The 19,724-nt window shown below is 35.0% G+C and overlaps 4 protein-coding genes across 5 annotated transcripts in view; 2 read left to right on the top strand and 2 right to left on the bottom strand.

Annotated features, from left to right (window-relative positions):
* Positions 1–17,932, bottom strand: part of LOC114529370 (RGM domain family member B-like) — a 29,913-nt gene extending 11,981 nt beyond the window's left edge. Inside the window, exon 1 of one of the 2 annotated variants that reach the window (XM_028551152.1) lies at positions 17,773–17,932. The gene's annotated coding sequence lies outside the window, so the exon portion shown is untranslated. Of the gene's footprint in view, positions 1–4,913; positions 5,029–17,772 lie in introns of those variants that run through there. The other variant, XM_028551153.1, reaches the window with a different exon arrangement.
* On the top strand, positions 6,425–9,577 carry LOC114529291. The gene is made up of 4 exons (XM_028551048.1): positions 6,425–7,696; positions 8,404–8,574; positions 9,234–9,426; positions 9,511–9,577. Exons 1-4 carry the CDS (start codon positions 7,390–7,392, stop codon positions 9,575–9,577), a joined length of 738 nt encoding a protein of 245 aa, XP_028406849.1. The 5' UTR covers positions 6,425–7,389.
* Positions 9,612–10,432, top strand: LOC114529373. The gene is made up of 2 exons (XM_028551157.1): positions 9,612–10,067; positions 10,145–10,432. The coding sequence occupies exons 1-2, from the start codon at positions 9,663–9,665 to the stop codon at positions 10,367–10,369; spliced, it is 630 nt and encodes a 209-aa protein (XP_028406958.1). The 5' UTR covers positions 9,612–9,662; the 3' UTR covers positions 10,370–10,432.
* LOC114529369 lies at positions 10,868–15,886 on the bottom strand. The gene is made up of 12 exons (XM_028551150.1): positions 15,797–15,886; positions 14,299–14,583; positions 14,084–14,141; positions 13,700–13,862; positions 13,332–13,602; positions 13,199–13,251; positions 12,880–13,029; positions 12,723–12,782; positions 12,226–12,614; positions 11,979–12,124; positions 11,509–11,686; positions 10,868–11,440 (listed from the first exon to the last, which is right to left on the bottom strand). Exons 1-12 carry the CDS (start codon positions 15,797–15,799, stop codon positions 11,190–11,192), a joined length of 2,007 nt encoding a protein of 668 aa, XP_028406951.1. The 5' UTR covers positions 15,800–15,886; the 3' UTR covers positions 10,868–11,189.
* Positions 17,933–19,724: the final 1,792 nt, after the last annotated feature.

Raw genomic sequence — 19,724 nt, 5'->3', positions numbered from 1 at the left:
AAGTTTAAAGGTTTGGTAGAAAAAACCCGAAGCTTTTTAAAAATGAGTCTAACTACTCGTCTATTTTGAATGAAACATTTTATGTATGTTTGAATATAATTTCCAAATTCCTAATTAGGTAAACTTGTCCTTTTTTCATAGTATTCATCGAAATATATGCAAAACGAATCGTATTACCCTGGCTGTCCCCCTGTACTTGAGGTGAATCGTATAATTATACTGCTTGTTTTCGATCAATTTCCTGTGTTCGAGATTTATCACAGACGGTTGGTTTGACTCTTCTACTTTTATTAGCATTCATTTAATATTGACCACATTTCATAAATATATTTGGTTTATCAACATTTGTGTGTGTCAATGCACCTGGTGGGGTAACAAATGCTCATTAAAAATGCAAGCTATCGTGTGTTCATCAGTTAACATCTGTGTATAGTGCAAAAATTTCTTTCTGCTGAGGCCAATATTTTTTTGCAAGGGGTAAAACACACTTCTCCATAATGATCTAAATCAAGTGATGTAATCGCTCTATTTAAAACGTATTAAATTATTTCTTTTCCAAGCAGATCTTAAACATTCGTGTAACCACACTTTGAATGGCTGCGTTTGATCCACAATTTTAATTGGCTGGTTTCCTTAACACATTTATTGTATTCAGTAATGTAATAATTTGACAGCTTACTTGAGATTAGCCACACGCAGATCAACGATGATCAATAAATTATTTCACCACATATCAATTCAAAATTCTTAAACCAACCTTGATGTACTTTAGCAAAAAGACACGCACAGAGAAAATGTAATTTTTCAAGTTTGATTGGCCACTTCTGAGATTTGAACGGTTAGCTTGCAGAACATGCACTTCACATAAAACGATAGATCACATTCAAATTAAGTGCTAATTCATAAAAACATTTTAAAATAACTTCGTGTAGACAATATTGTTTTGCTTTTGAAAACACATGCAGAACATTTTGACCACGTCTGAGACCAGATCCCCTGCTATAGTAAGATCGTCCTTTTTTAGATCAAATACCCACCCATATCTTGATAAATTATAATTAAATAAGCGAAATTGGTTTCCCTTTACTAAAATATTAAATTTAAACGAGATAAAACTACGTATCTACTTCACTAAAATGTTATTAGGCCAGCGAAATGCTAACGCTATGATTAACATTACAAAAGTGAATTGTTCAGGATATAGTCTATAGAATGTGAATAGAACTTTTTATTACTTCTCTCTTATATGGAGGGAGTTTCTAATTATTTTTAACTAATTCTCATAAAGAGATATAAGCTTAGCATTACTCATAAGTGTAGAGCATTGCGGTCTTTTAATTAATAGATCAATGGCCCTCGATTGATTTTTCATTAACGTCAAGACAGGTAGAGAGAATGTCTGGCCATGTAGTGTATACGACATACTTACTACTCTAAATTCCTGACGTACCATGTATCATAGTAGAAACGTTTTTGGTATTTATGCTGACTGCGAGTGAATATATAGTTGAATACGGTTTGAGTATCATTACGCACTATATTTGGTAATGGAAGATCATATCACTAACCATGTCCTACTGCTTGTCATTTTAATAGATCTTACTGCTATAGTGAATACAATAGATAATCTAAAGGAGTACAATATCACTGCTTAATTAAATTGAAAAGATCTCGTGTGATCATGCTGTGCCTTGTTCCATTTCTTTCACTGTCGTGATAAATGATCTGCATTGATTTCATTTCACGTGGTAATTATAATACTCAAATTTCGCAATCATCTTATCCACCTTTTTAAGTAAACCATATTCCGTCAATCTTACGCAGTCACTAATGCGACTATTTTTATTGCAACGATGTACTATATTTGTGATCCATATATAGTATCAGGGCATGCGCAGTGAACATTGTAGAAGCAAAATTCATGCCCAGTATTTTAGGTTTCTCCTAATCTCGGTTCGTGCACTTTTAAACGTACGATAATATATTTGCTTTTCAATATCATTTCATTTTTCACTATATCTCGAGGCTTGTAGGAAATGAAATCATTTCGAAAGCCTGTGCAACAAAGCAAATATCATGAAAATCTGCACACACACATGAGAAATAACTGCGTCAATACAACTGCAGAGTTAACCTGAACGTGGTTACAAACTAAATCCATAGATGTATATATTATCATATATGACGTGTACTTTTCTCTCTATATACATTCTCTTGGGTATATTCAGGATGTCAGTACATTTTATGCCATTTCTTGGGCAAGGCATGCTTGAAATATACAAAGGAACTTCGTTAAGGGGCGTTCTGTGTCAGGCATGGATGTATCTCAGTGGATGCGGGGTGCCGTCACCACAGACGACATTCTTATCAATGACGTGGTTATTCTCCATTGATGTACTGTATATATAAAAAATTAATTAATGAGAAAAAAGCTTAAACTACTCGTAAAACAAGATAAGGTATCCTGACGCACAGCTATGACCAATATATTTTTCATTGGTTAGAACAATATAAGTTGTTATATATATATTAACCGATTTTTTATACTGACCATGCATAACAATGGTGGGAAACTGAGCATGGGAGACAACCAGTATTAACTGATTAGTTATGTAACAATTTACATACGCGTCTTTTTGATTGACTGCATGTAATCGTGAGCGATGCCTGGTGAATCCTGGCAAAGAATTCATCATTAGAGAAAAGGTCAATATACCATTATACAGAAACGTCAGCCGTCGGAAATTGCTATAACGGTGAATTGACGTTGTTTGAAGGATATACGTAAACGCGCGGTTTTCTTATCTGTTTGGTTAAAATTTCCCGTCATTTCGTGTTTATCTTGTCCCTCTTTAAGTCATACATTCTAGCGACATCTACTTCCGCCATTTTCTTCACATAATCTGGATTAACGTGCAATTTCGGTTTTAGTTGCTACTCAATTAAAAAATCGCGTTTGGAATTCGCTTTTACTTAACCCCCTCTGCATGTTCTATAGCAGATAACAATTATTAGCTAACTCTAGATCAATATATTTATATGAGCTTTATCATAAATACATGATTTGTGGTTTTCCCAGAATGAGAAGTTGAACGACTATATGTATCATAACCTTCGCTAACTTTCAAAAGTGATTAAGCGGTCGGCTTGGTTATTTTTATTGATTTTTGTCACTTGGCATTTGTTTTGACTATATAGCTCTGCAGGAACACCGTGGGTTAAAAATATTTGTCTATTTACAAAGTAACCGTTTACTTAATTAAGGTATCAATCCCTTGGTCTTTTTTATTAGTTCCCGTGTGTGTGTGTGCGTCATTTATTTCATGACGGGGTAAATATCGTCGGTCAATATGTATAAAAAGATTGATCTCATTATTATGTTTATAAGCTTCTTTGTACAATCGTCAGCGATCGCTGGGAAACTTTAAGAAAAGTGAAATTTTGATTCAGATGTAGATCTTCCTAAGATTTCAACTGTTTTTCGCTGAGGTCTAGTGGAAATACACCTTATTTTGCGGTTCTATAACAAGGACCTTCGAGCACTAATGACAGGATCTATTTCCTTCTTGCAAGCTAAATGACGCAAACTATAAAATACAAGCACTTACTTTGCTGTTAAAGACACTAAATATAAAAATACTGTTTTTCATATATGCACAGTTTGATGCAGTGTTTTGTAAAGTAAAAATATTTACACCTAGACAGTGACAATTGTACTCCAGCCAGAGATTCTTGTATGGTCCCCTAACTATGTTCTTGCATGTTCTAATATTTTTTTATTTAAGATAAAGAATCTCTTGCGGACCGGGGTATGAAAATTTTATTCTATTAATAGGACTAATTAAAGTTTAAAGATCATAACTAACATTTATGTGAATGTATGTAGCAATTATATACTATTTAAGTATCAATCTGAGGTAATGTATTGCTATTAAATTCGGGAGGAATAATAACTTCATGGGATCATGCATTCCTTACCCAACTAATCGTTTCAAGAAAGAAATTAAGCTCTGTGATAACTCTTAATATTCATTAAAGTTCTGCATTCTTCGTGTAAGGAATTAAAGGCCTTTCCTGATTTGTTCAATTATGAGCGCTGCTTTGTTTGAAATCGCCGATCAAAGGAACATTGCAAGGATCGTAGCAATCACCGCCGAAAAGGGCGTCATGATGTTCCTGGGAATGTTCAAGTTACTTTTTTTATCTAAGCTTTGATTGCAATACGATTCAGCAAGATGTTCATGCATACAGAATTCAGTAATAATTTAATCCATTTTTCTATATCAGATTATCCAGAACTTTGATTTTTCCAGACTCTTCGTTACTGCTTTATATGTCTGGGACTCAATCTTGTCGAGAGAACAGTTTAAATATAGCTTCAGTGCAATAGTACATAAATTTTGATGCATGCAGTTGAACTGTTTGATATTTTTAATGAAAAAATTTACATTTTGAACTGCATGAAACACAATACCTAAACATCGCGTGTGGGCATCTCTGAAGCTCAGGAAGACTTTATCAGTTTCACTTCTACTTCGAAGAAACGTTTCCTACCTGTGATTTTACATAAGCACTAGCCATATCAATAGTTACTTGTGTGTTACTTATTAATAGTCAAAAAGTCATTCTCTGCATTTTACATGGAGCATTTATAGTTATTTATAAGTTATAAGTTATTTAATTTCATATCTTATAAATTAAGTTATTTATTTCTATAGTCTCATGTACAGATCGTAATTTTACAAGTTTTATGTTGTTTGAAGGGTTCATAAGTCGAGTTAGGTATAAGATAATAAGTCAAAACGTGCAAAAATCACGTTGAATGACAAGACAATAACACCCATTGACAACAATAGTACTTTATACGAAATAAGCCCGCTTGTATAACCAATTATATTTTGTAATCTGCTTACCTTATACATCACTTGTCTTAGAGATGCTCCTTAATTCATTGTCTATTGCTTGGTTATTCCCCAATGAAACAATATACGTTACTTCATACAAAGCTATCATTCAGATACTAAGTGAATGCGGCTACATTCTTCTTATATATAGCGCTTACAATGAATAGTTTTGCAGCTATTCAAATAATTTAAGAGCGAAAACCTGCCTTAACTTATACAATATCTGACGGATGTCAAGTGAAGTGCTTTGAGGGAGGTACAGATACAAGCCTCACTGAATCAATATAATGGATGTATCCGCATACTATAAACACTTTCAACTCGTGAGATTTGCGTGATTGTATTATTGCGTTTTAGTGGGGGAATTGTTATGATTAATTTCCACCCATTTTATGCGTGAAGACGGTTTATAAGGGTGTGGCGTCACGAAACTGACGTCACTCTTTGTGTAGAGGTCCAGTAAGGATCATCTCTTATTGATATAGGGTTACTACAGAAAGTAACCTAAACTAAACTAACTTTATTTATACTGGGCAGCTCTATCAGTTCTAAACTGTTCTTCCTAGAGGTCCAGTAAGGATCATCTCTTATTGATCCAGTTGTTACTACAGGAGGAAACCTAAACTAAACTAACTTTATTTATACTGGGCAGCTCTATCAGTTCTAAACTATTCTTCCTAGAGGTCCAGTAAGGATCATCTCTTATTGATCCAGTGTTACTACAGAAGGAAACCTAAACTAAACTAACTTTATTTATACTGGGCAGCTCTATCAGTTCTAAACTATTCTTCCTAGAGGTCGAGAAAGGTCTCTTATTGATCCAGTGTTACTACAGAAAGTAACCTAAACTAAACTTTATTTATACAGTCTAAACGTATTTTCTAGAGGTCCGTTCTTTGACTAATCTATTACCTACTGGAAGAAGTTTAAAACTGGACCGTTACACTGTTCTCCATTGGTGGTCTTTTTTATAATGTAGTGTACTGTAATGACGTCATGCAAAGCAAGCAATATTCCATGTCTGTTCAACACATGTCGGTGAAGTCAAACCTAAACTGTGTACTCAACCTGGAATAGATCTTTTTACAAATTAAAAGAAAACTCGTTAACCTAAAATATTATTTGGATAACTAAAACGTCTATCTGTGTTGCACGTTATTTAATTACGACATTTTATATAAGGTGGCTCTCATTCATGTACTACCTCTGCATGATCTAACCATGCTTAACTCAGTCAACTGAGAGAAAACAAAGAAGAAACATTTGTTTTACGAATCTAAGCGATTACTGAGTGTAGCAATAGAAAGCCCACGCGTGAACGAAATGCTGCAAATCTGTCGAATTATTTTCAAATTAATCATAGTTTCATCATTCGCTGATAAAAAGATAATATTAATAACTTCCTTTGCCCCTCAGTCTAAGAAAAATATGAGTGAGTGAAATGATTTGAGTCATCTGACCTTCCTGATTAGTGAGAAAGGGTGTCAAAAACTGGCCAGTTACCCAGTTATGGGCGGCCGTTACCACCAAAAATCATAAAGACGGTGAAAAGCATTAAAAAGTGTACGATGATTCAACAAAAGCGTAAATTATTTAACAACATCTGAAATGAGATAATCCTTGGACGCTACACGACATACATAAAATTGAAGTGGCGTACCTAAGTGTCTGATATATTAACTTGCACGTGTTGAATTCATCAAACAAATGTAAAATCATACAGGGAGTTGCAAAATGCTTCAAGCACTTGTAGAATGCGACAGCTTTCAGAAGTCTCAAGCTGCTTGCATGTCTTAATTTGTGCAACTGGTTTTGCATTGTAATAGCCAGTTTTAAAAAATAGCTAGTTTCAAAATATAGCTAGATTTAAGATAGCTTATTTTCAAGTAGTTAGAAGTGAAATAGCTAGTTTCAAAATAGCAATAGTTCTAAAATAGCTAGTTTCAAAATAGCTAGATTTAAAATAGCTAGTTGTAAAATAGCTTGTTTTGAAATAGCTAGTTTTAAAATAACTTGTTTTCAAGTAGTTAGAAGTGAAATAGCTTGTTTTGAAATAGCTTGTTTCAAAATAGCTTGTTTCAAAATAGCTAGATTTAAAATAGCTAGTTGTAAAATAGCTTGTTTTGAAATAGCTTGTTTTCCAGTAGCTAGAAGTGAAATAGCTTGTTTCAAAATAGCTTGTTTCAAAATAGCTAGATTTAAAATAGCGTGTTTCAAAATAGCTTGTTTTAAAATAGCCAATTTTCAAATAGCTATAGCTAGTTTTGGAAGAGTTAGTTTTCAAATATACTGATAAATTATAGCTGGTTTTAAAATGTATAATTTTAAGATAACTAGTTCTGGAATAGCTGGCTATGAAAACGAAATAATATAATTGAAATAGCTATTGTTTTTAAATATATACCCACCCCGGCTACTCGTTACAGGATTGTTTGAAATACTGCTGAAAAACGTATGAAATATTGCTCTTCCGCAAAGAGGTATAATGGCTGTTGAGATTCTTATACTTATACGAGACAGTCTGCAAGAAATAGATTCACTCTTAACTGAAAATATGCAGGAGAATTGTAATATGTGTATGAGGCGCTTGGGGGTTCTGGCTGAAGAAGCAATGCGCTGTGATTCTATCGACATTGGTATTGTTGAAGAACTAAATAGAGCAAAAAATCAATTGATATCAGAGTCACAATGGAGTGAGAGACATTGTCCTTACCAAGCTCCTTTAGAAACGAACGCTCGTAGAGGAAGACCGAAATTTTTTATTTCAGAAGAGCAACTATGTTTTTTCAAAGGTAATAAATAATAATGCTACTTTATTTTTTCAATGACAGTATAAAAATGCTCGTTTGCAATTTCATCATATAAAGATAGATTTTTAGTTAACCACTGATGACTTATACTTATTACAAATTTTCCTTAGTGTTTGGAACAAACCATCGAACTCGGTGTAAAAAACATTGTAGTGTTGATGTGAAAACTGCGAAAATTCTACTTAGTCCACGCAATGCTGGAAGAATTTGAAAACGCGAGAATATTTTTACGGTCATATACGGATTCAGCAAGGAGGAATTTGAACTAATCGCCATATTTGTTTACATTTTTTAGGTAAAGCCAATCAGTAAGCCTAAATTTTTAGCACTTCATGTAAAGTTATGTATTTATGCATTCAAAATTTATGCATTCTGATTGGGTTACTGAAAATGTAAACAAAACTGTGATTGGTCTAAAACGAAATTCCCGATTGCTTACGGGTTCCGTCCACGCGTATTCGGCGTTTGAAAAAGGAACAATCTAACAGATACGTGAGGACGGCTTTGCCGGATAAATTTGAAAACCATATGAAAACGTAGAAAAGATTTGATTAATAGATTACTCTTGCGTTTTCAAATTCTTCCGGCATCGTGTCGACGCAGCCTTCGACGGCAAGTCGACAAAAATAGGACTTTTGAAAAATATCACATTACTTATATCAAATTTTTCACATGTTCCAACTTGAAAGCCAATGGATTTACACAAAGGGAAATGGGTGAAATGTTAGGCGTCAGTCTAAGAACCATCGAGAACAGAATGGCTGAATATAATATGACCAATGCAAGTCGTTATAGCAATATTGATGACGAATGTTTGGATATTTATGTACAACGAATTGTGGGGCATTTTCCTAGATCAGGTAATATATGCTTAGTGTTGAAATATTCCATTATATTGTTGGCGTAATGTGTTAAATTTATTGACTACGTGTGCATGTAATTCCTGAGCCGACGCTGAGGCAGTAGCGCGGGAGCCAATTTTGACCAACGACTAAAGGCTATTCTCCATTACCGTCCACCTCACTCGCGCGGGCGAAGCGGCTTTTGAAATTCTGCCCATGCGACCGTGACGGGTCTGAAAAACAAAGCGCGCTTCGCCCGCGCGGGCGTGGCGGACGTAATGGAGAATCGCCTTAACTCGTCCGCCATTGTATCATGGACGTTTGGCGTTTTTTAGTTATACAAATGCGCGAATTCCAAATCCAAAAAAGGGTTTATCAGAAGTGAATGATATAATTGTGAAAAGTAATTTCGCTTAAGTTTTTAAAAATATTCGTAGCACATTTAATCATAAAGTATGATGACACGCGCGAGATCAGCAAGAACGTTTGGCAAACCTAAATTGCGTACTTGTTCCTGCATGTAATTTATGCAAACATTCAAGCATGCATAAAACCAATTTAAATTCTGCAAAGAAACGTTTTCAAATTAAAAAACAGTAAAAATCCCAGATTTAGAGATCTCACGTTGGCCAACGTGTGACCTCGTAATTTAATGCAATAACAGAACGTATATTTAGGGGAAAAAACAATTGAAGGCGAGCTAAGATCTCTCGGAGTTTGTGTGCAGAGAAGGCGGCTTCGTGATTCTTTAAAACGTGTAGATCCAGTTGGACGACGCATACGGGCGATGACTGTAATACAAAGGCGTGTATACAATGTTCACTCACCTCTAGCTCTCTGGCATATGGATGGCAATCACAAACTTATTAGGTTTGGTTTCGTATCAATTTATGCCAAAATAGAATAAAAGTACTTTTTCCATGCTTAATTTTATAACTAAATCTTATTTCGAAGGTGGCGTTTTATTGTTCATGGATGCGTTGACGGATTTAGTAGGGTGGTTGTCTACCTTGCTTTGTAGCACCGACAATACATCTGCGACAGTTCTTCGTTTGTTCAAGGATGGCGTTAGCGCATGGGGGTTGCCCTCAAGAGTACGTGGCGATATGGGCGTGGAGAACAGAGATGTCGCACGCTATATGCTTGCTCACGAATCGAGAGGTCCAGGAAGAGGAAGTTATATTACGGGACGAAGCGTTCACAATAGCCGCATTGAACGTCTTTGGCGAGACGTTTACCAAACCGTTCTCTCTCTATTTTATGATCATTTTATGAATATGGAAGCTGACGGAGTTCTTAATCCTGATAACGAACATAATTTGTTCTGTCTACACGAGGTCTATCAGCCGATAATAAATGAAATGCTAAAAAGATTCTCAGATTCGTGGTTGCATCACAAGTTGCGCACGGCTGGAAACAAAACACCACTACAGCTGTTCTTAATGGGGATGCAACAAATTGGCGGAGAAAGCAACTTAATATCTAATGAGTACTTCGAACATTTAAATGAGGTGCAATAAACGGGCTTTTTACCAGAGTTGTGAAAAATTTTATTTGTTGCATTAAAATTTACTTTTTTTCAATGTAGGCCGAAATTCAGTCCTTTGGAATCGATGGTGATGCATATCTTCCTGAAGATGTTAATGAGCTAGATGCCGTCACAATTCCGGAAACAATTTGCCCGTTATCTGAAGAACACCTTGCTGTCTTTAGAGGCACACTTCAAGTTGTAAGTGCTGATGACTTGTGGAATATACAGCCTTATTTGCAAGCCGTACAGACATTAAATTCCATGTTAAACGAATTACCTTAGACAATAACCATAAAGTACTTAGAGTTCGTGAAACACAACATAAGATAAGATATCTTCAATTTTAACAAACCTAGGATATAAAGACATATGATAAAAATATATGGAAATATTATATGTGATATATAATAGATATATGGAACGTGGATGATATTTGATAGCTAGATACACACTATACACAGTATACTGATCAAAAGTATTTAAACACGTGCGGTTTTCAGCCCTCATAACAATGCAAATATCTATTTTAAAATAAAAGCATCTTATACAAAAATTTAACATGTTATAGAACAAGATATATTATTACACACTGTTCACCAGTTTTTTAAATTGCCATTTTCAATCGGAAGTACATTTCTAGTCCAACGAGTGCCATTTACTACATTTTTCTAAAAATGAATTGGGAGATATTTATATGAATGATATTTAAGGGTTAGAGACTGTTGTGAGCGTTTTATTTTGTTGGAAAAATTTTAACAATCAACTTTATATATGGTCACAATGGTTGTAGATAAGTTGGTTGGTCAGAAATGTACTTGCGGATGATCGCTATTTCCGGCTAAAACTGTTTGTGAGTGCATATTATCATACCCACACAAATTACAATTCAAATTGGTTCTGTATTAAAATAGGTATGACCAAAGGGTGTTCGAGTACTTTTGATTAATACCGTACATACGATATATAGCCTATATTACGATCATGTATATCATCAACGCAATGTAAAATAATGTAAAATATCAACAAAAATGTATCATATAACTGCATGTAAGCATAAAATACAATAACAAAAACAAGGAAGACAGGCATGCCAATGACTTATCTACACCATGCCAAAGTATGTATTGGCAAATGCCAAATCAAAAACGTCAACTCTTCTCTGCTCCTCCGCCAACATTTTGTCACCAATTACCAAACATAATTTGTTGATGCACGTGTTAGCAGTGGGATATGAAGATTCTGACATCACAAAATCTATCTGAGGCGATATGGAAAAACCAAGAACAGGCTCATATTCAGATCCTGATACAAATTTCAAAATGTTTTCTAATTTCATCACTCCTCTTCTTCCAGCTAGATAAAAAGATTAAAAGTAGATTCACGCGTACGTTTCTTTACAGTGTCACCTTAAAATTACATACCCGCAACCTCTTTGCAGTATTTTAGAAAGTGTCTATAACTCTGCTCCTCTAGGATTCTTCTGTTTGAGCCTTCCTCGCTAAAATTGGGTTTCATTAGCTTGACTATCTTTGGGTATGTCATGGGAGATACAGCTGTCCGTCGAAACAAGTAGATTAAAATTGGTCGTCGCATAATCAGCTGAAATGAAAGTATAATATTATATTGAACACTGATTTTTCACAAAACAACTAAGTAAATAAGAAAGTCTTCGATATAGACCTAATGCCTAATGATGTCAAACGCTTTTGCCTGACCACGAAGACCGACATTGCCTGCAATAATTATCAAGAAAGTCTCGCCAGGAATGCTGGTATTTTTTATCACGCAGAAGCGTTTGACGTTACTATGAATAAGGACTATTGTATTACTTCTGGTAGAACAGGGCTAGAAGAAACTGTTACTAAACCATGCAGACGTAGGCAATATTTACCTCATCCAAACCAAAAGAAGCAAGTCCTTCTAAAAACTGTATTTCTTGGGGCATCTTTTCCTCGGTATTTGTATTTGTAAACAGCCTTTGTAACTGATTTTCAGAGAAAAAGCATGGAAGCGGACCTCCTTGAAGTAAGGTATAGCCTAGAAAAAATGTCCGAAATCTATTGTGTGTATGTATACCCATATGCATAGAACACATGCAAGCTTGAGTTAAGTAATTGATAAACCAAAAAAATTCATACCAAAAATAATGCCTGCTCCAACGTAAAAACGGCTCGTTCTAGCCACAAGGTTGTCGCAAAGATTGAAATTTCCATCCTCACCCTCGGTGCAAAGTCTTTCCTTTATTTGCTGCAACATAGACGAGAGAAACTCTCTTCTTGGTCCACCCTGATCACGAGCATTCTCCCCTGTAAACGTGACTTCTAACGGAAAGCTCCTGTCTACAGTTTCAGACGTCACGTTCAATATTTCGTCCATTCCATCTTCAAATAGATTCAGACGTGAGACGAAAATTTCCGTGGTTTCGCCTTCCATGATCGTTGTTTCGTTCATTAAATCAAGTGGCCGTCCTCTCATGAAATTTTTTTGATAGATGCGAAGAACTGTGACAGGCTCTTGACAATCACCACTATGTAAGAATTGCAAATAAAAAAAAATATTGGCCTGTAGCTTCTGCTGCGTTAAAATAGCTAAAGAACTTTTATCATAAAAATAATGTGCATAAATGTAAACTCACAGTTCCATTAACGTGTCCTCGATCGCCCTTGCTCGATGTTCATGGAATGATTTATAATTGCTGAAAGTATTTCAGATATACTTATAAGTATATCAACGTTGTTAAATACTGTAAAAAATTACTCATAAATTATATGATACTTCTTAGAATTTCATACTTGTTACTCATGTCTGCATCTGCCGTGGCAATGTCATCGCTCACAATAACAACTTCAACAGGGTGGCTATCGATGCCTTGTCCACTAACAAGGTCACTACATTCTGACGCGGTGGTCGGATGAATTTCAACGTCTTCGACAAAGTCAGTTCTATTCAGGAGAGCACCAACAATTATATAGAACAACATGGCACCCATTTCAACTATATATCAAGCATAATTTAGACTCTTACTTGCTCGTGCAAGCCCAGTATATATTTAAGGTTGCTCTTACACGACCAAATTTCCTTTGAAAAATTTTACAAGCAATGTCGACTCACTGTTTCATTGGGTCATTAATTTCTTGATCAGATCCTTCAGAACCACTATCACTCTATATAAGCAGAAAAAAAAATTGTGTTAATTTTCTAAAAAATTGATGCACAAAGGAACTGTGTTCAGTCAATAGCTCACACTGCCACATTGCTTTAGATGTTCCTGCATTTCATTAATAGCAATCAATGCTTGACAAGAAAGACACTCTTCAAACTGCACATCAGTATTGTCGTTTTTTTCAAGTGGTATATCCTTCTGTAGAGGGCGGATATATACACGCCCAGTACCAAAGCATTTAAGTTGTTCAGCATTACAGCAACCATGGGAAACCACGTGTAGTTCCTTTCGGGCAGATTCTTTTGAGAGAAGTAGTTGCATCCCGCCTACATATTTTAGTACAGGATAGTGTCTACAAAAGAATACAGTATATATCAGACTATATATAGCTCAGTAGATCTTATTTTGTATGAAAAATCTTGTATGCTTAAGAGTCGTCGTATCAATACTTGTACAAAATGTCTTTTACTTCACCACTCGATGCTGTAGAAGGAAATGAAATACGTTTCTCCCCCAAACCGTTTTCGTGCAGTTGAAGCTTTTCTGATGCCGAGGAAACTTGTGTCTGATCTTTTCTTGCCAAGCAAAATATTGACTTTGTGATAGTTTTCCCTACATACAGGCATTAAATAAATTTTAAAAAAGTTATATAGATATAACTGAATATTGGTCCAATTGCCTAATCCTTCCGCAAAGTAGAGCGTTTGGTGCCTTCTCCAACGTTTGCTGCTGGAGAAGAGTGACTCACTGTGCTGTATAAAAAGCTGGACTGCAGCTGACTTTGTCTTTGAACAACACTTTGCCGAAAAAAAGATCAAAATCAAAATCTGTACCTCTGGATGCAGTTCGACTTGAGCTTCTACCATTTTGTCTCCTATACGGCTGAATTCGCTGCAATTAACAAACAGTTTACACAAATAGGATTTTGCTGCCTATAATTTAATTGAGGCAACCCATGCGTACAAATGTACTATTTAAGGATCCTATACCGAAAACATGCAGCTACCACCTGACGATATGTGAAATATAAAATGAATAAGTTACTCACAGATTGCCGACTAAATAACCGACGGTGCTCAGAAATTGCTGGATTGACATTCAGAGAAGCCGTTAGTGAAGCGCTAGAAGTTGGCTGTTGAGCATTTTGCAACTGATTCTCTTGGGCACTGCTCCTTGGCGGGTTTGGCCTTAGGCTTTGATTAATATCTTGAACACTCTCTCTGACTTGCAAATTATCAGCTGCGCTACCGCTCAGTTGATTGTTAAGCTGATCAATCAGCTGCCGTATAGTACGTCTTGAATTCGAATTTGAGGGGAGGTTGCCGTCGGAACTCTAAAACAATATCGGATTTAAAAAATCCTAAAATTCCTTAAACATTGGTACAGCATGAAGTATGTATAGCCGTAATGTACCATACGGGCAATACCCAAGGTATTCAAAAAATAATTATTTAAATTTTTTATTCCCACTGGGAAAAGAATGCGGTTTTCAACCGACAATAGACCTTCCCCTTTTAGCTTTGAAGCGCGCAACGCGTGGCGGTAGTTGATCAAGCAACTTTGACTTGGGAGTTGGGATATCGCTCTGCTTAGAAGCGATTTTGTTTGTATAAGAAAACCTTGCCGATTCTTTTTGCTTCTTTTTTAAACTAAATCGCTTCTGAAGATGACGAAATCATAACTCAAATTGACCTTGATAATCAACTACCGTCATGCGTAATGCGTATATGCAATGCGCTTGAAAGCTAAAATAGGAAAGGTCTATTCTCAACTCACGATTATTTGGTTATTTCTTGTAAAAGGTATTGTTCCAAAGCTAAATAACCCCTCCTTCTCTTTCGATATAAATATTAAATCGTTAGAATCAATATTTAATACATTACGGAATGTATTATGTGTTTGTATCCACAAATGATTTTTCAGTGGGCCTATTGACAATATTTACACAATTAAACTTTAGAAATATGGATAACAATATTTGAATTTACAACTCTAGCACCATGACCTCGACATGCCCTTCTTTTCTAGAAAATTTTAATTTTTTGTAGGCCTATTTAACATTTTATAAGTTACGTTAATCTTCACGAGCAAGAAATAATTGAAATTTTAACAATAGTTGATTTCAATCGTTTTTGGATTTTTTTGGACACCCTGTATATACGCATAATTTTTTTATTAGCTAAGATGTGACATACAAGGTATATATATCAAAATATTGCATTAAAAAAGTGCAAAATAAGATATTTATGAAGTTGCATAAGTTAGCGCTAATTGATCCCAAGGGAGCGTACGACAGGCGTATAAGACACAATCCATCATGCCTGGGCCGGATTATCAAATTCGTACTTTTAGAATTTGTGTGGCTATTCGAAGAACAAGCTTAAGGAATAATGCGTACCAAACCCCAGAGATATAATTAATTACACTTGCATTGAAATACTATTTGCAGTAAACTTTTTGAGACACCCTGCATGTATTGTAGTCCGTGCAATACTCGCAAATTGCAAATACCAAATGTTTGTCAAAATCTAAATTCACATTCATACCATCTTTCCAATTTTAGATCAGCAACAGTAGTACTCATTCTGGAATACGATAGATAATATTTAGCTACATTATCGTGTTAAAATATCAAATAATAACATACAATAAATATAAATACCTTCTTTATTCACCTATATTTAGTTCTACGTGTGTGAGTGTGTCATCGAATAAACGGATATTTGTGTCTTCAAACTTCATGTAGGCAAAATGAAACATCAATACTAATTTCCTATGAAACTCGGAGATTTTTATTTATATTTTAGGCTTGTTTATTAATTTTTTAAAACAACTTATCTTGAAATGTTCATAACTAAATAGCTATTTTGAAACAAGCTATTTTGAAACAAGCTATTTCACTTCTAGCTACTGGAAAACAAGCTATTTCAAAACAAGCTATTTTACAACTAGCTATTTTAAATCTAGCTATTTTGAAACAAGCTATTTTGAAACAAGCTATTTCAAAACAAGCTATTTCACTTCTAACTACTTGAAAACAAGTTATTTTAAAACTAGCTATTTCAAAACAAGCTATTTTACAACTAGCTATTTTAAATCTAGCTATTTTGAAACTAGCTATTTTAGAACTATTGCTATTTTGAAACTAGCTATTTCACTTCTAACTACTTGAAAATAAGCTATCTTAAATCTAGCTATATTTTGAAACTAGCTATTTTTTAAAACTGGCTATTACAATGCAAAACCAGTTGCACAAATTAAGACATGCAAGCAGCTTGAGACTTCTGAAAGCTGTCGCATTCTACAAGTGCTTGAAGCATTTTGCAACTCCCTGTATGATTTTACATTTGTTTGATGAATTCAACACGTGCAAGTTAATATATCAGACACTTAGGTACGCCACTTCAATTTTATGTATGTCGTGTAGCGTCCAAGGATTATCTCATTTCAGATGTTGTTAAATAATTTACGCTTTTGTTGAATCATCGTACACTTTTTAATGCTTTTCACCGTCTTTATGATTTTTGGTGGTAACGGCCGCCCATACCCAGTCGCATCTGTCTGTGGTGCCATCCTCTTCCGATCACAAGCTAATTGAGTCGTAAAAACATGGGCGACTTCATTCACAAAGTTTTTTTTATTTCTACGGGTTCTTTATTTATCGACATATTGCCTTCTACTCATCATGTGTTCGAACGGTGACTTCAAACTTCTTTGAGCAAATTTATCTTTAATATTTTCATAATTTCCATGATCCGATTAAGATGCAAAAGAAAGCTTTTTAGTATTTGTAAATTTGCCACTAAATCTGTTCTCGTTGTGGTCTTTTGTATTAAAAAGCCATATAGTTCATACACTATATATACCATATGAAATAATACATTCTCATATATATTCTAGTTATCAAATGCGTTTGACGTTTGTTTTTATATACCCAACGATAACCTGTGATAATCGAACTGAAAATTATTGAATATTTTCTCGTTCTATTAAAAAAATCAAACAGCAATATTCGATATTTCTTAAAATGTACACGTAGAATTTTCTAGTGCTGTAGCGCGTATTTCGTTTATTTTTTTTAATCGATATTTAATCTGTATGACTCCATCCCTTGTGTTAAAATGTCTACGAAAATGCGCATCCCAATGATAGCCGTATTACGTTTATCGACGCAAAAACTTGACCTGACTTTTCAAAGATTCAATAAAGCGATAACAATTGTAATATTTTTCGCGCAAATCATAAGGCTATGTCCACTTGGTTTCAAGACGTAGACTATTGGTCTTTGAATGAAAGTCCCTTTTAGCTATGTCAACAAAACGCGCGCGGTGGGATTTTATAATTTGCATAATACACGCGTTGGCCTAGTCTGGATTTAGCCAAAGTACGATAATGTTCACTTCAAACCTTCTCACTTTATAACCTATTTAGATTAATTTCAAATTATAACTCCATAAAATTGGTTTCAAACCAGTATGGCAGGCAATACGGCATCATAGTATTTACTTTAAAAGAGAAGTACCTTTAGCGTAGATATTTTAACCATCCCCTTGGTGTACTGGTGAAATTTTCGCGTGAATTCTAAGTTTCTGTTTCCAACTCCACAAAAAGTAGCAAGCTAGCCTCCACACATTTCCCCCAAGATGAATATGAGCCTTCAAAGTGCACGTTTTGATGTGTTTTTTTTAATTCAGACTGATCAAAGCATGTGTAATTTGACACCCATTCGATGGTTTATATACATAATTTACATCTCGTGGTGTCGAAAGACATGTGCCCCTCTCCTTGACAGTCGTTGACCTACCTGGTAGCTTGTAGGAGTGTGAAAAAATCTTCAGGCAGTGTGCAGAATTATAAAACGTGAACGTTTTCACATAAAGCATGCTAAAATTCATGGCAAAGCGTTTTGTAATAGATATATTTAGCTGTTGTGTAATCTAATATATTTCCTGGATCCCGACAGATTATCCTTTATTAAGAAGACATGCAAAATGTGGCGCAGATGCAGAGCGGGAAAGTTTTCTACTCCGAGAAAATTTTCAAGCGCTGTTTAGTAGTGCGGTAACCCTGCGTGCTTTCTCGTGGGGCAGTGTGCGCACCATGGTTGTCGTTGAGCGAAAAAATATTTCAAATTTCAAGCGATCAGTCTTTTAAGAGTCTTAGATCTGGTTCTTTCGGTAATCTGTTTGTCTGTAACGTAATTATCTCTAAATTGCGTTTGTCCCCATCATTAACACCGTGTACATAAGCCCGGGCCTCCAAGAATTACCCCACACCCTCGTAGAAAAACGGGGCTTACGACATTCCAGTACATGCACATCCCAATGCCGTTCACTCTACTTGAAACAGCAAGCCTTTTACCATAAAATATATTCGCCTATTTTATTGCCAGCTTTCGAATTAAGGTAGAACTTTATACGCACATAATACAAGACTAGGCATTCCAATCTGCCAGGACTTTGTAACGCAGATGTCTCTATATGATTATGAAGTTAAACCACTTTCTTTTAATCTGCCTCCTCGACGGTCTTAAAGCATCAAACGATTCACATAATCTCAACAATTATTTTAGTATCACGCAAGCGAATTTTTCAGGGGGTTAATATTGAAATGATGCAAAAAAAGTAAAAGGCTGATTTTACACCAGATCCGTCATCCGACTAATTAAATAGTCATGTCACAATGCTGGGAATGTTGCTAATTACTATAAAATCACTTAAAATTTTGATTAAACAATTTTGATTGAAAATACTTGCATTGAAAAAAAAAATTAAAAATAAAACAAACATTGATTTTGTGTCTTATTACATTATCAAACATAAGCTCACATTAGTTTCACTTATTGCACATTAGTTTGCATATGTGACCAACTAAAAATTGGCCATCGCTGTGACAGAGCAGTGCGCAGTGTCATCTATATATTTTAATATCATAAATATATATAGTGAATATTTTATACGTTTTAAGCCAACAAAGCATCTATTTTCATTGTTATCTTCGTCCAAGAGAAAAACTTTAGAGATTGTTTGCTGTATTTATAAAGTAAAAACCGGATCTTACACTATTATTTAACATCATCAAACTATTAAAAAATATTTCAACAAAGCAACCATTTTTTGTTACAATACTGCCATATTAGCTAATAGCTAACTATAATAGAAAGTAGCGTGAAGCAATTCAAGTAGTGACGCATTTTTTGATAAATATACTTTATGTTCTGACAGATTACTGTTCAAATGTGCACAAGTTACAAGGCCAAAAACTGAAGCGGATCCTCATGATGAGCAACTGTGGCCCGGCGGAGCATATCAACACAAATCACCCTTGGCAAATATCGAAAGAAACAATGGAAAGATAAGTGCATTTACAATATTTCATGCGATATGGTCCATTCTATAATTTTCGTTTTGCTTTCCGGTAGCGTCCATTTTTTCGGTAGCGTTCATTTTTTCGGCAGCGTCCATTTTTCCGGCA

Source organism: Dendronephthya gigantea, unplaced genomic scaffold, assembly GCF_004324835.1.
Source record: "Dendronephthya gigantea isolate DGI-Jeju-01 unplaced genomic scaffold, DenGig_1.0 000056F, whole genome shotgun sequence".
Taxonomy (NCBI): Eukaryota; Metazoa; Cnidaria; class Anthozoa; order Malacalcyonacea; family Nephtheidae; genus Dendronephthya; species Dendronephthya gigantea.
Note: the sequence above shows the minus strand (reverse complement) of the source record. Positions and strands in the feature narration are given on the sequence as shown.